The sequence below is a fragment of the Bos indicus genome, chromosome 8 (assembly GCF_029378745.1).
Source record: "Bos indicus isolate NIAB-ARS_2022 breed Sahiwal x Tharparkar chromosome 8, NIAB-ARS_B.indTharparkar_mat_pri_1.0, whole genome shotgun sequence".
NCBI classification, from domain to species: Eukaryota; Metazoa; Chordata; class Mammalia; order Artiodactyla; family Bovidae; genus Bos; species Bos indicus.
Window position 1 is genome coordinate 103,723,488 of NC_091767.1, and position 12,296 is coordinate 103,735,783.

At 46.6% G+C, this 12,296-nt stretch overlaps 1 protein-coding gene across 4 annotated transcripts in view; it reads left to right on the forward strand.

Annotated features, from left to right (window-relative positions):
* Window positions 1–9,029, forward strand: part of TMEM268 (transmembrane protein 268) — a 24,967-nt gene extending 15,938 nt beyond the window's left edge. For all 4 annotated transcript variants that reach the window (XM_019966801.2, XM_019966800.2, XM_019966803.2 and 1 more), the window contains exons 6-10: window positions 204–314; window positions 2,237–2,317; window positions 3,196–3,381; window positions 7,697–7,915; window positions 8,024–9,029. In XM_019966801.2, coding sequence (XP_019822360.1) covers window positions 204–314; window positions 2,237–2,317; window positions 3,196–3,381; window positions 7,697–7,876 — 558 coding nt within the window. In that variant the 3' untranslated portion in view covers window positions 7,877–7,915; window positions 8,024–9,029. The remainder of the gene's footprint in view (window positions 1–203; window positions 315–2,236; window positions 2,318–3,195; window positions 3,382–7,696; window positions 7,916–8,023) is intronic.
* Window positions 9,030–12,296: the final 3,267 nt, after the last annotated feature.

Sequence of the window (12,296 nt, forward strand, 5' to 3'; positions counted from 1 at the left end):
TTCACCCCAGGCTTGCTGACACTGTTGAATTTATTGTCCCAACAACCCCACAGTCTGTTGTATAGGGGAGACAGTGGCTGTGTCTTAAAGACCAAGATTGTCCCGTGGTGTCTTGGGCTGGGACAGTGCATGGTTATTGCCTGGGCCCAGGAGTGCCCCGACAACATGAAGTTCAGGCCGTGAGGCTGGCGTTTGTCTTCTAGGCCAACACCAACACAGACCTCAGGCTGACAGCTGCCAACGGAGCCCTCCTGAGACACCGGGTGCTGCTGGGGGTTACAGACACGGTGGAAGGTTGCCAGAGTGTGATTCAGGTACTGCGTCATCGAGCGACCCCTTCTGTGGGAGCTTTGAGGCCGGGCTCCCCAGGTCTGTGCAGTGTCTGCCCGGGTCTGCTAACAGAGACGGCATCAGCAGCCCTTCCTTCCTCCCTGCTGCTGTGTCCCCTTCTGGAGACTCCTCTCTTTGTGGTTAGCAGCAGCCTAGAACCTCCACAAGGCAGGGCTGGAAGGACAGTTTGAAGGAAGCCAAGCTACATTCTGCCTTCAACATTTATTCAGCAGAGAGATGGGGCCTCCCCTGTTTCAAGCCCTCAGTGCCCAGATGAGGTCCCTGGAGAGGCAGGTCAGACCCTGGAGGCTGTGTGCCCCTGGCTTGGTTGTTTCCTTGGCTCCAGGGAAATGCGAGATCTGAAGCGACCAGAAGGAGGTCACGCAGTGTGTCTGGGACACAGCCGGGCTGGATGAGGCTCAGGGCTCCCGATCCTGGCTGTGCTCTGCCAGTGGGATTGGTGCATCTCCTCAGTCAGTGTCACGCCTGCATCTCACCCAGTGGGAGCCCGGGGTGGGGGTACAGGTGGTCTTTGGTAGGAAGCCCATTGGGCACACGACCTGTACATCCCCAAAATATTTACCGAGAGCCCACAATGTGCCAGGCACTGTTTTAGGTACTGAGGCTATGGCAGAGAACAGACATAGGCAGGTCCTGAGTTTACGAAGCACGCCCGAGATGGTGTAGGATGTAAAGGGATCTTGCTTGACACCAAGGGTGAACTTGATCACTAGACTACTGGTAGGTCAAGCGTGATAGTGTAGATCAGAAGCTTCTTGAATCTGGGGGTCTTTTCAGCCTCATTTACCTCTAAATCCTCTTTTATCGTTTGGTACAGAGGAGCGACTTGGCAAGTGTTAGTTGGATATATGGCTGGCTGGCTGGCTGGATTGACTAAGGAGTGGACACATCTTTTAAAAAACCAGGTTCTTCCAGTTACAAAGTAGCATCTTGAGATGGGGTGATATAATGGATTTTTTGGGGGGATGTGCGGCATAGAGGGGTCCAGGGTGAGTAATGGGTGAGGGTAGAGGTGAAATCAGTGCAGCGTGAAGAGGTAATCACTGAACCAAGATGATGGGTGACTGGAAGTTAATGACTTCCTGTGCTCTTCTTCTGTGTATATATGTTCATGATAAAAAGTAAAAAAGGAATCCAAATATTCCCTTGGGGGTGAGGTAGTGGGAGAGATGTGACCTTGGGTCTCACCGGGAAGAGGGAGGCCCGAGATCCAGAGGAGTGGGTCTGTGGCCAGGGGCGTGGGCCAGGCGCCAGTGGTTTCTTGCAGAACTCAGGTTGTGATGTGTGAACATGGAGGATTTCCACCTGGCTGAGTTTACCCCGGCCTCCTGGGGACTGTGGAGGTGGAGGTGGAACGGGAGGTGATGGCGAGGGGCCAGCAGACTTCTTAGCCGCTCCTGCCTCCAGAGCCCCCAGGTTGTTGACCTCTGACCTGGCCACGGACAGTGGAGGTGATAGCTCTGAAGGGTTTCACTCGTTTGATTGTTAGGTTCCAGACAGAAGGGCATCCCAACCACTGTGGATAGAGGGGGTACATACATGCGTTCATCCCAGGTGGATATGTGATGTCCAGGATGGTCCAGAGTTTATCTGGGATGTTCAGTGACTTGAGAGAGATGGGACTTCAGCCATTTGGGACAGGGTTTGACAGTTTCCGAATTTTGCACACAAAGCCATTTGTCTGCCAGTCATCCAAAGGGGATCGGCTATGTAGGGGAACTCAGAGACAGCAGAATGGCTCCCATCTGAGACCAGGGTGAATCTGGTCATCCCCAGAAGGGCGGGCCTGTGGGGAGGAGGCAGGGGGTGAGGCCCGTCTTGGGGATGGAGAGTTCAAGGTCCGGCAGGCTTTGTCCTCTGTGGTCATGACTGCTTCTCTCCCCAGCTCTGGTTTGTCTATTTTGACCTGGAGACCTGTGCGCAGTTTTTGTCTGATCACATTCGAGAGATGAAGATGAGCCAAGAAGTAAGTAAGATACCTTAAGTGAAAAACAAAAGAAGAAAATAAACCAGGAGGCTAAATTGTATAGATTGCATTATCTCAGTGTTGGGAAAATGTCTAAGGAAAAAGTTACTTGGAAGGAAGAATACCTCTGTGGAATCATGGCTATTTTTGCCCAGGATATTATGGCTGTTTTTCTCTTCCTGTATAACTAGTTGCATTTGCCACATTTCTTATAGTGAATGTTTATTTTAATTATAATAATAGTAATAAATAATAATAGATTTCATTTATCACAACAACAATGATCAAGATTCTGGCAGAGGAAAATACCATATATTTAAGTGACTTTCCCTGGTTTAGAATCTTCAGTGTTTTGGGAAAGAACAGGGAGATTTTGCTTCACCTACACAGAAGCAGAAACTGAGGCTCTGAGAAGGCCCAGAGCCAGCTGGAAATGCTGGATTCGGAGCCCAGCCCTCCCATCCTCGAGCCCTGTGCTTCTTTCATGGGACCCATTTCCTCAGTCCCGAAAGTGCTGTAGTTGGTCTTGAATTCAGGATTGTGGCTTAGCCCCGATCCAGCTAAGTTAGTCCCTGTGTGGCTTAGGAGAAGGCCTTTGAGTTCAATTGCTCATCTGCAAATATGGGTAAAGATTTCCATGTCCCAGGCTACGCTGAGGAACAGATGAGAGCATGGACGGAAAAGTGCTTCTGACTGTATTTTTGCAGGAATTATCTGATCTCTCCAATGTGGCTCAGCTCCAGGGTCTCCTGAGGTCAGCATCTGAATCTGTAGACAGTCCACCCATCCTCTGTGGGTCTGATGCTTGGCTAGCCACCTGGCCTCCTACATCCACCCAACTGAGGACACCACTGAGCCCCTCTCTATTTCCTTTGTAGTCCTTGCTGAGAAGCAGATTGAGCCAGCTGTGTGTTGTCATGGAGACTGGGGTAAGCCCCACAGCCAACGAGGGGCCAGAGAACCTGCTGGAGGAAACTCCTCTCCTGCCCGACCGTCCAGGTTCCACGGAGAAGCCGCTCATGCAGACTGAACTTCGCCAGCTTGTTCCTGAGGCTGAGCCGGAGGTAACAGGCACCCGGGCCGGTAGGGCCGCCCTCCTTCACCGGGTGTTTGCATAGAGTCCGTGCATGGCTCTCAAGTTCTACTGTAGATTCCTGGACGTGCCTTTACTGAGTTGATTGGGACAATACACCTCTTCCAGCCTACTAGTTTTTTTTAATATTTTTTTTCCTCACTGCAGCAGTTTAAAAGATAGCTTGCTGCTACTGTTGCTGCTAAGTCGCTTCAGTCGTGTCCAACTCTGTGCAACCCCATAGACAGCAGCACACCAGGCTCCCCCATCCCTGGGATTCTCTAGGCAAGAACACTGGAGTGGGTTGCCATTTCCTTCTCCAGTGCATGAAAGGGAAAAGTCAAAGTGAAGTCCCTCAGTCGGGTCCAACTCTTAGTGACCCCATGGACTGCAGCCTATAGGCTCCTCCATCCATGGGATTTTCCAGGCAAGAGTACTGGAGTGGGGTGCCATTGCCTTCTCCAAAGATAGCTTAGAGGAATATAAATATAAATTTTTAAATATAAAATACTTACTGGGTACCCCCCCATTTAAAAAATATCTTGGTATTTTTTTGTATAGTTCCATGGGATGTGTAGTTGTGTGTTGATGGATGGTAAGCCTGTCTCAACATGAGCATGTTGATAAATATTTGGGTCATTTTAAAATCTGTTTATCAACCGATCTATCATCAATGTATCTATCTCCTTAAATTGCAGTTGGATATTGAAATCTTATGTGCATCTCTGTTGAATTCCCATTTCCTCCTGCTCCAAAGTTCTGTTGGGTCCTGCTAGCTAAGCTGTTTGTTTGGGATGGCTAAGAGCTGGTAGACCAGAAGTCTGGTAATATGGTTTGCAGCTTGTGGAAGCCCCTTCTCACCGTGAGGACAGATGGTCTGGATGACAAGCCGCGAGGGGTGATCTCCGGCAGGGTGTGATACGGGAGAGCACTCGCCTTTGGTTTTTTGCCACTAGATTTGGAGATGAAAAGTCGAGTCCAGTCCAGACTTTCCCTTTTGCATGGATGCGGAGTGGGGAGCCTGCAAACAGGACCATTATGAGAGAAAATGATAAATATATTAATCTCTTCAAAGAGCTGAAAATATAAGGTCACATTCTTTCTTGCGCATGCATGTCTGGGTTTATGTGAAATAGCCTATTAACTATGATGGGTCTTTTAAATGATTTTTTTCAAATTCACTCAAACCAATAGTAATACAATTTCCTGTCATGAATATCAAGTCTCAGTGCGTGTGCACATGTTTTTAAAGTAGCTGCCCTTACAACGTAGTGAGGGAAAGTACAATCGATGCCCAAGTCTCAGCCTGGGCCAGACTGTCTTATTTCAGGAGGAACCCAGGATGTGTGAAAGGCAGATAAATAGTTATAATGACCTCTTACATTTTTATAGATTTTTGTCATGCATAAAATTCTTTAGCATTTCCTCTAAAATACGGGTTATTTTCCCTTTTTTCTTGTTGGGTGAAATAAACTTCCAGGGGGTCAGCTGACTTACTCAAGGTCACATAACAAGGGAGAATATGGCAGAATCCAGGGCAGAAACCAGCCTATGATTTTCAGGAGGCAAATTTTCTTGTTGAGTTTCTTTGCTTATGTTAATCAATTTTGAAGTAAATGGGTGCAAAGCTCAATCTGAATTAGTAAGTGGTAGGCTATTTGATGTTTTCAGCATTTTTCTAGCACAAAGGATAACTCTAAGGAAACACTGATCCAACAGAGCTAGTTTCTGCTTTTTGAATAATGATAATGATAGTGATATTGATGGCATTTATTGAGTACTGCACACTGGGCTTTCTTTCCATAAGTTCCTTTAATAAATCCTTACTCTAGCACAATCAGAAAGATGTTTCGATTTTCTGTCTTTTGCTGCTGAGGAAATGGCTCAGCAAAGTGAAGTGACTTGTTTCTGGTCTGTCCCAGGGTGGCTGAGCTGATATTCCCACTTTTTTTGATGCCTAACTGTACCGACATAAACAGCCTGGGTGTAACCCACACCTTACTGCATTACCTTCAGACTGTGAAAGATCTCTGAAAGAGGAAAATAAATATAAAATTTTAAATAAAAAATACTTATTAGGTACCCCCCCATTTAAAAAATGTCTTGGTATTTTTTTTGTGTAGTTCCATGGGATGTGTAGTTGTGGGTCCATAGATGGTAAGCCTACCTAAACATGAACATGTTGATAAGTATTTGGGTCTTTTTAAAATCTGTTTATCAGCCAGTCTGTCATCAATCTATCTCCTTAAATTGCAGTTAGATACTGAAATCTTATATGCATCTCTGTTGAATTCCATTTCCTCCTGCTCCAAAGTTCTATTGGGTGCTACCACCTAAGCTGTGCTGCACGTTAAGGAGCTAGAGCATCTTCCCTGGAATCCCAGCTGCCAGACAGGTGGATGGAACTTTGGAGACCAAATGTGTTAATAAGAGCATGCAGTAAACACAATTTTTCCAATTCTTTTTTTTTTTTTTTACTTAAATTTTTTTTCCACTGCAATAAAATATACCCAATATTAAATTTCCCACCGTAATTCTTTGTAAGTGTATGATTCAAGGGCATTTAAGTCCATTCACATTGTTGTGCGACCGTCACTACATCCTCCTCCAAACCCGTTTTATCTTCATTGTTCATCATTGAAACCACATACCCATTAAAATACAAACTCTCTTACCTTCCCCAGCCCCTGGGAACCACCATGCTACTTTCTGTCTCTATGAATTTATTGCTGTGTGTGCATGCTCAGTGGTAAAAAATCTGTCTGCAACGCAGGAGACCTGGCTTTAATACCTGGGTCGGGAAGATCCCCTGGAGAAGGACATGGCAACCTACTCCAGTATTCTTGCCTGGAGAATGCCATGGACAGTGGAGCCTGATGGGCTACAGTCCATAGGGTTGGATGTGACTGAGCGACTAACACACACATGCACACACACACACACACACACACGTGCTTGGTCACTCAGTCTTATCTGACTCTTTGCGACCCTATGGACTGTAGCCCACCAGGCTCCTCTGTCTATGGAATTTTCTAGTCAAGAATACTGGAGTGGATTGTTATTTCCTTCTCCAAGGGATCTTCCGGACTCAGGGACTGAACCTGGGTCTCCTGCATCAGCAGGTGGATTCTTTACCGCTGAGCCACCTGGGCTTCCTGAATTTATTGCTGTATGTGTCTCTTTTAAGTGGAATCATACTGTGTTTGTCTTGTGTCGGATCCTTTGTACACACACCTCTGATTGAAGAGGTCTTTGGCCTCAGCCAGCCAACAAGCAAACAAAAACAAATGTGTGAACAGGGTGAAATGATGCATTGTAGTTTATTGGAGAGAAACCTGCTCCTCTCACGTGCATGAGGACAGGAAGTGAAGGCAGGTTCTCAGTGGGACGGGGATGGTCCCCTCACGCTCTTAGGCTCAGCTTTTTTTTGCCCCTAAGTATCCAACTGAGTCAGGCCCTAAACCCCGCTTTCCCTGGATCAGAGCATCCTTTATTTTCTCTAGGGGGCTCACACAGCATAGAGGAGAGAAGCGTGATCTGGTAGCCTCGATGAGCACTTTTAATATAGGAATACTAGCCTGAAGTAATACAGCAGGTACTACCCTGTGTAAATTGAAGAATCTGCCGTCATAGGGGTATTCTCCAAACCCTGCCTCCGTTTACTGGCGCTTCTCTTCAGGTGCATTACCTGGACCTCTGTACTTTACAAAATCACTTGCAACTGGAAGAAGAGAGAGAAAGAGACAGGGTGTCTCTCTGTGTGTGTGCAATTGGCTGTTATAAGCTAATGGTAATTTCTGTAGTGCTCCCTAGCTTTTTTGTGCATGAAAGTGAAAGTGAAGCTGCTCAGTCGTGTCCGACTCTTTGCAACCGCATGGACTATATAGCCTGCCAGGCTCCTCCGTCCATGGGATTTTCTAGGCCAGAGTACTGGAGTGGGTTGCCATTTCCTTCTCCAGGGGATCTTCCCGACCCAGGGATCAAACCCAGGTCTTCCACATTGCAGGCAGATGCTTTACCGTCTGAGCCGCTAGGGAAGCTTTTTTGTGCATATTATCGCCTACTAGCAGTTAGGTTACCCACCTTGGAGATGAGGAAATTGAGACTGCAGTAGTCCCACAGAGCTTGAGAGCTAGAGTTCCGGACCCATTCAGGCATCTTGGAAGAACCTCGGCTGAGGGCCTGGCCGGGTTCTTCTTAGTGAGTGTCACTGCGGGACCAGTGTCAAAGCCGAGGACCACTTGGCTTTCTCTTCACTCTTTAGATACTTCTCTGTGGGCCTCACTCTGCTTCCCTGTCTCTTCCAGGAAATGGCCCAGCAGCTGCTGGCGGTGTTTGGTGGCTACTACACCCGCCTCCTCGTGACCTCTCAGCTTCCCCAGGCACTGGGGACACGACACATGGACTCTCCAAGGATTCCGTGCCCCTGCCAGCTCATAGAGGCCTACATCCTGGGCACCGGGTGCTGCCCATTCCTGACCAGGTGACCTTGGAACGAAGGTACTCCTCTTCCTCCAGGACTGAAGGTGAGAGGTCAGGGAGGCCTTGGAGCCCCGGGGTGGCTGATGGCGAGGCTCTGGGGTGCCCTGAGGCTGTCAGTCATGTCAGCACTGGGGATCCGGTGTTCACTCCAGGACCCTGCACCAAAATGGCTTGTCGACAGTCCACGCTGACCCCTGGCCTTTGCAGAAGCGGATGGTCCCACTCTGAGCTACTTTCTGTGCTGCTTAGAACTGTTGGCATGAGTGGAAGGGGCCCCTCGCCCATCCCTTTCATTGTCTGGTGAGCCCTGAAAATGTGAAGATGACCAGACGGGGCTGAAAGTGGGCCCAAAGCTGGCTCTCAGGCGATGCTCCGGTCCTCACCTGCTTCGCGTCAGATGGAGACTCCGGAAGGACTCTGCTCTGTGTGGCGTTGCCTCGAGCCCCTTAAATTATAAGATGCCCCCTTCCCAGTCTGAAGCAAAGAGGTAAATTCTCAGAATGTTCTCCACTTTTAAGTTGTTCTTGCCCTACATTTTCTGAAAAACGATGTCACTTGGGCTTGTCTGCTAGCACGCAGGCCTTCAGGAGACAGAAGGAAGGAACGAACAGTATGTACCTAATGAGATTTGGAAGAGACTGATCCTGTCTGATTAGAGGACTTACTTTGTTCCAAGGCACACATGCCTGTGGGTGTGGTCTCACTGCAGAGAGAACAGCAGTCCTGTTCCCTCACACTAACGCTGTCCTGCAGTGAAGCGAGATCTCTCCCTCGTGGAATTCCATGAAGAGCTCAGAGGCTTCCAGGTGCTCTGCTTCTGAAAAAATATGAAGACCCATTGTTCCCTGGGCCCGAATCTAAAGACCCCAGCCTGGCATTTAAAGGCTCCCCAGTGCCGAGGACTTTGCCATTATCTGCAATTTTGGCCTCATCGCCCATAAAAATCCTTCATAGGTTGAAAATGTTTCCTGAACTGACATAGCTATTTTTTGCATCTGTTGGATTCCTATGCATGCTTTTTTTTTTTTAAAAAGATGTTTTAAAATTGAGGTATAGTTGATGTAAGATATACTATGTACGTTTCAGGTGTACAATGTCGTGATTCCTCATTTTTAAGGGTTATGCTCCATTTATAGTTACTATAAAATATTGGCTGTATTCCCTGTGTTGTATAGTATATCTTTGTAGCTTATTTATTTTATACATGGGAGTCTGTTCCTCTTAGTCTCCTCCTCCATATTGCCCCTCGTCCTTGCATGTTTTAAAGCCTAGCTGTCCTTACCCCTCCTCAGGAAGCCTTCCAACATCGCTGCCACTTCTATTTTTTTGTTTTTTAAAATTACCTCTTTAATCTATTAATCCAAATCATCTCACCTTGTTTTTCTTTGGCCACACCATAGGACTTGCATATCTGAGTTCCCTTACCAGGGCTTGAAACCAGGCCCTTGGCGGTGGAAGCACTGGGTCCTAACCACTGGGCATCCAGGGAATTCCTGACTCTGCCTCCCTTAAATTCTCTCTTTTTAAAAAATTACTATTATTATTTTGCCTTTGGGCTGTGACACATGGCATGCTGGATGGTTCCCTGCCCAGGGACTAAACCTGGGCCTCTACAGTGAAAGTTTGTGATTCAACCACTGGGCCCCCCGGGAATTTCCTCCTTTGAGTTTTTGATGTAGCTGCTGCCTTTACCGGAGAAGGCAATGGCACCCCACTCCAGTACTTTTGCCTGGAAAATCCTATGGATGGAGGAGCCTGGTGGGCTGCAGTCCATGGGATCGCTAAGAGTTGGATATGACTGAGCAACTTCACTTTCACTTTTCACTTTCATGCATTGGAGAAGGAAATGGCAACCCACTCCAGTGTTATTGCCTGGAGAATCCCAGGGACGGGGGAGCCTGGTGGGCTGCCATCTCTGGGGTTGCACAGAGTCGGACACGACTGAAGCGACTTAGCAGCAGCAGCTGCCTTTACTGCCGTTTTGTTATTAATTCTGATTTCCTGTGCACAGGCCTGTTTTTCTAGCTAGCCCATAAACCCCTCAAGGACAAAGACTTATACTTTTTGTGTATGACCTAGACCTGCTAAGGAAAAGAAATTCCTGTAGATCGAGTGCTGTCACCTCAATAGTAGCTTTTGCAAAACACTCTCTGTACTCAGTTGAATGATGAGTACAGTTGGCACAGACTGGGGTTCTGGTCTTGAACTAACACTTTTAGCTATGTAATTTTTGGCTGGTCCTCAGTTTATGCATCTTTATAATGGGTAGCTTGGATTTTCCTTTTTTTTTTAATTGGCCCTTTCAAAGTCAAATATCTGGAAAGTTCCAGCATTTTCTGTTCCATTCTTGCCCTTGGCCTTTCTGTCTGTTACGCCTTTGTCTACATGTAGAAAGGTTCTATAGCTTCACACAGATAAGGTGCCCAGACTTGATCATCATTTGGATAGGCTTGCAGGAGACCTGGATTCTCATCCTAGATCTGCTTCTTCTTAGCAGTGTGACCTTGGCTAGGTTAACCTCTCTGAATGTCAGTTCACTCTATAAATGACTCTAGTGAACATGAACTGTAATTATGTGGCTGACTTACCATGTAAGAGATGAATCTGACCATTTTCTCTGGGCCAGAGAAGAGAAAGCATTAGCACAGACCAGCTCTTAGAAATGGCTGTTTTAAGCATTTCTCTTCGGCCAATGCTGTGGCCTGCTTTGCTTAATGAGATTTATTCATAAAAGTGATCACTGCCTTCTTCTACCTGCCACAGAGGAAGTGTGGGCTGTGAATGTGACCAGTAGAAGCCCACATTTATCATCCAACCACAAAGCCCTGGTAAGTATAATAATAGAGAATAAAAATGTGTGTGTTTTGAGAAAACAGCAGTTTCTCCTTAAAGGGCCCTTGATGTGTTCTTTCCTGCCTTTCCCTCTCTGTAGAGTTTCTGGTGGTCTCACCGGGCAGATGGGCCATTCAGGTATGCCCACAAGATACGTCTCTTTGCGTTCAAGCCTCATTTCTTCTTTTAGAAAGTTCTGTGATCTCTGTCTTGCCTAGACCTTACAAGGTTGCTGTGAAGATGAGATTCCATAAAAGAACGTGTGGGCTGTTTCAAGGTTCTGTGTTAATGATAAGTATGGTGCTGGTGAAGATGGTGCTGTGTTGTGAAGTGGGAGCGGAGGGCTTGGATTCCAGAGCTGCATGTATTCAAATCCAAGGTCTGCCACTTTAGGGGAGGTGCCTCCCATCCTTGGGTCTCAGTCCTCAAAGGTGGAGTGGGGATAAGTGTGCCTACCTGGCAACTGATTGTGAAGATTAAATGATAGGAAAAATACTGTAAAGTGCTTACAACTGTGAGTTGCAAACTTGAGTAAAACCTCAATAAATTGTGGCTGTCATTATTATTTTTTCTCTCACTATGTCTTGTGTGCTGTAGGTGCCCCAGGTATGTTTCTGTGGATGACATGGTTCATTAACAGTTCATGTTTATTCATTCTGCATCAGAGCTCAGTTACCCCAGCACCGTGAGGTGTACTTATATGAATAAAGATTCCAGTCTGATCTCTCTGAAATTCAGTACTGGAAGAAGCCTGGTGGGGTTTTAAGAACAAGCTGGTTGGAGATTTTGGATGCTCATCCTCTGTTGCTTCTCATCTGTTAAGGGCGTGTGTGATGACAGGGAGATGAGTTGAGGTGATGCATGGCAAGCACAGGTCTGGTCCATAGTGTGGTCCATAGGAAGGCCTCCGTCATCCAACGCTGTCTTTTCTTTAGCTGCTGCATGCTGTTTTCTATCTGTGTCTATTTGGTAAGATGTTACTTACGTTATTCAAATCTGTATCCTTACTGAATTTGGTTGGTTGGTTCTATCAGGAGAGGAAAGTTTCCAACTAGGATTGTAGATGTTCTGTTTTCTCCTTTTACTTTTGCCAAGTTTTCTTGTTTTAGTTGCAGAGTTTAACATATTGAGATGTAATTAATATGCCATAAAATTCACCATTTTATTTTATTTTATTTATTTATTTATTTATTTATTTTTTTCCTGGGATTTGCGCGGAGCTCGCGGCCGCTGGGCGTCTCTCTATTCACTCCGTCTGTCCGACCGCCCGAGCCCTAGTGCCTCAAGCAAGAGAGCCAGCTGCTTGCCGCGCGCAGCTCCCTGGGTCGACTCAAAATTCACCATTTTAAAGAATAAAATTCAGTTGTATTTCGTATATTCACAAGATTACACAAACATTACCACTAATTAATTCTAGAACATTTTCATCACCTCTTCCTCTCCCCACCAAAAAAAGCCCCCTACCCATTCAGTCACCCCCTATGCCTTCTCCCCAGCACTTGACCATGACTGATCTACTTTTTCTCTCTATGGATTTTCCAGTTCTGGACATTTCGTATAAAGGGAATCATGCAGTTTGTGGCTTTTTAGGTC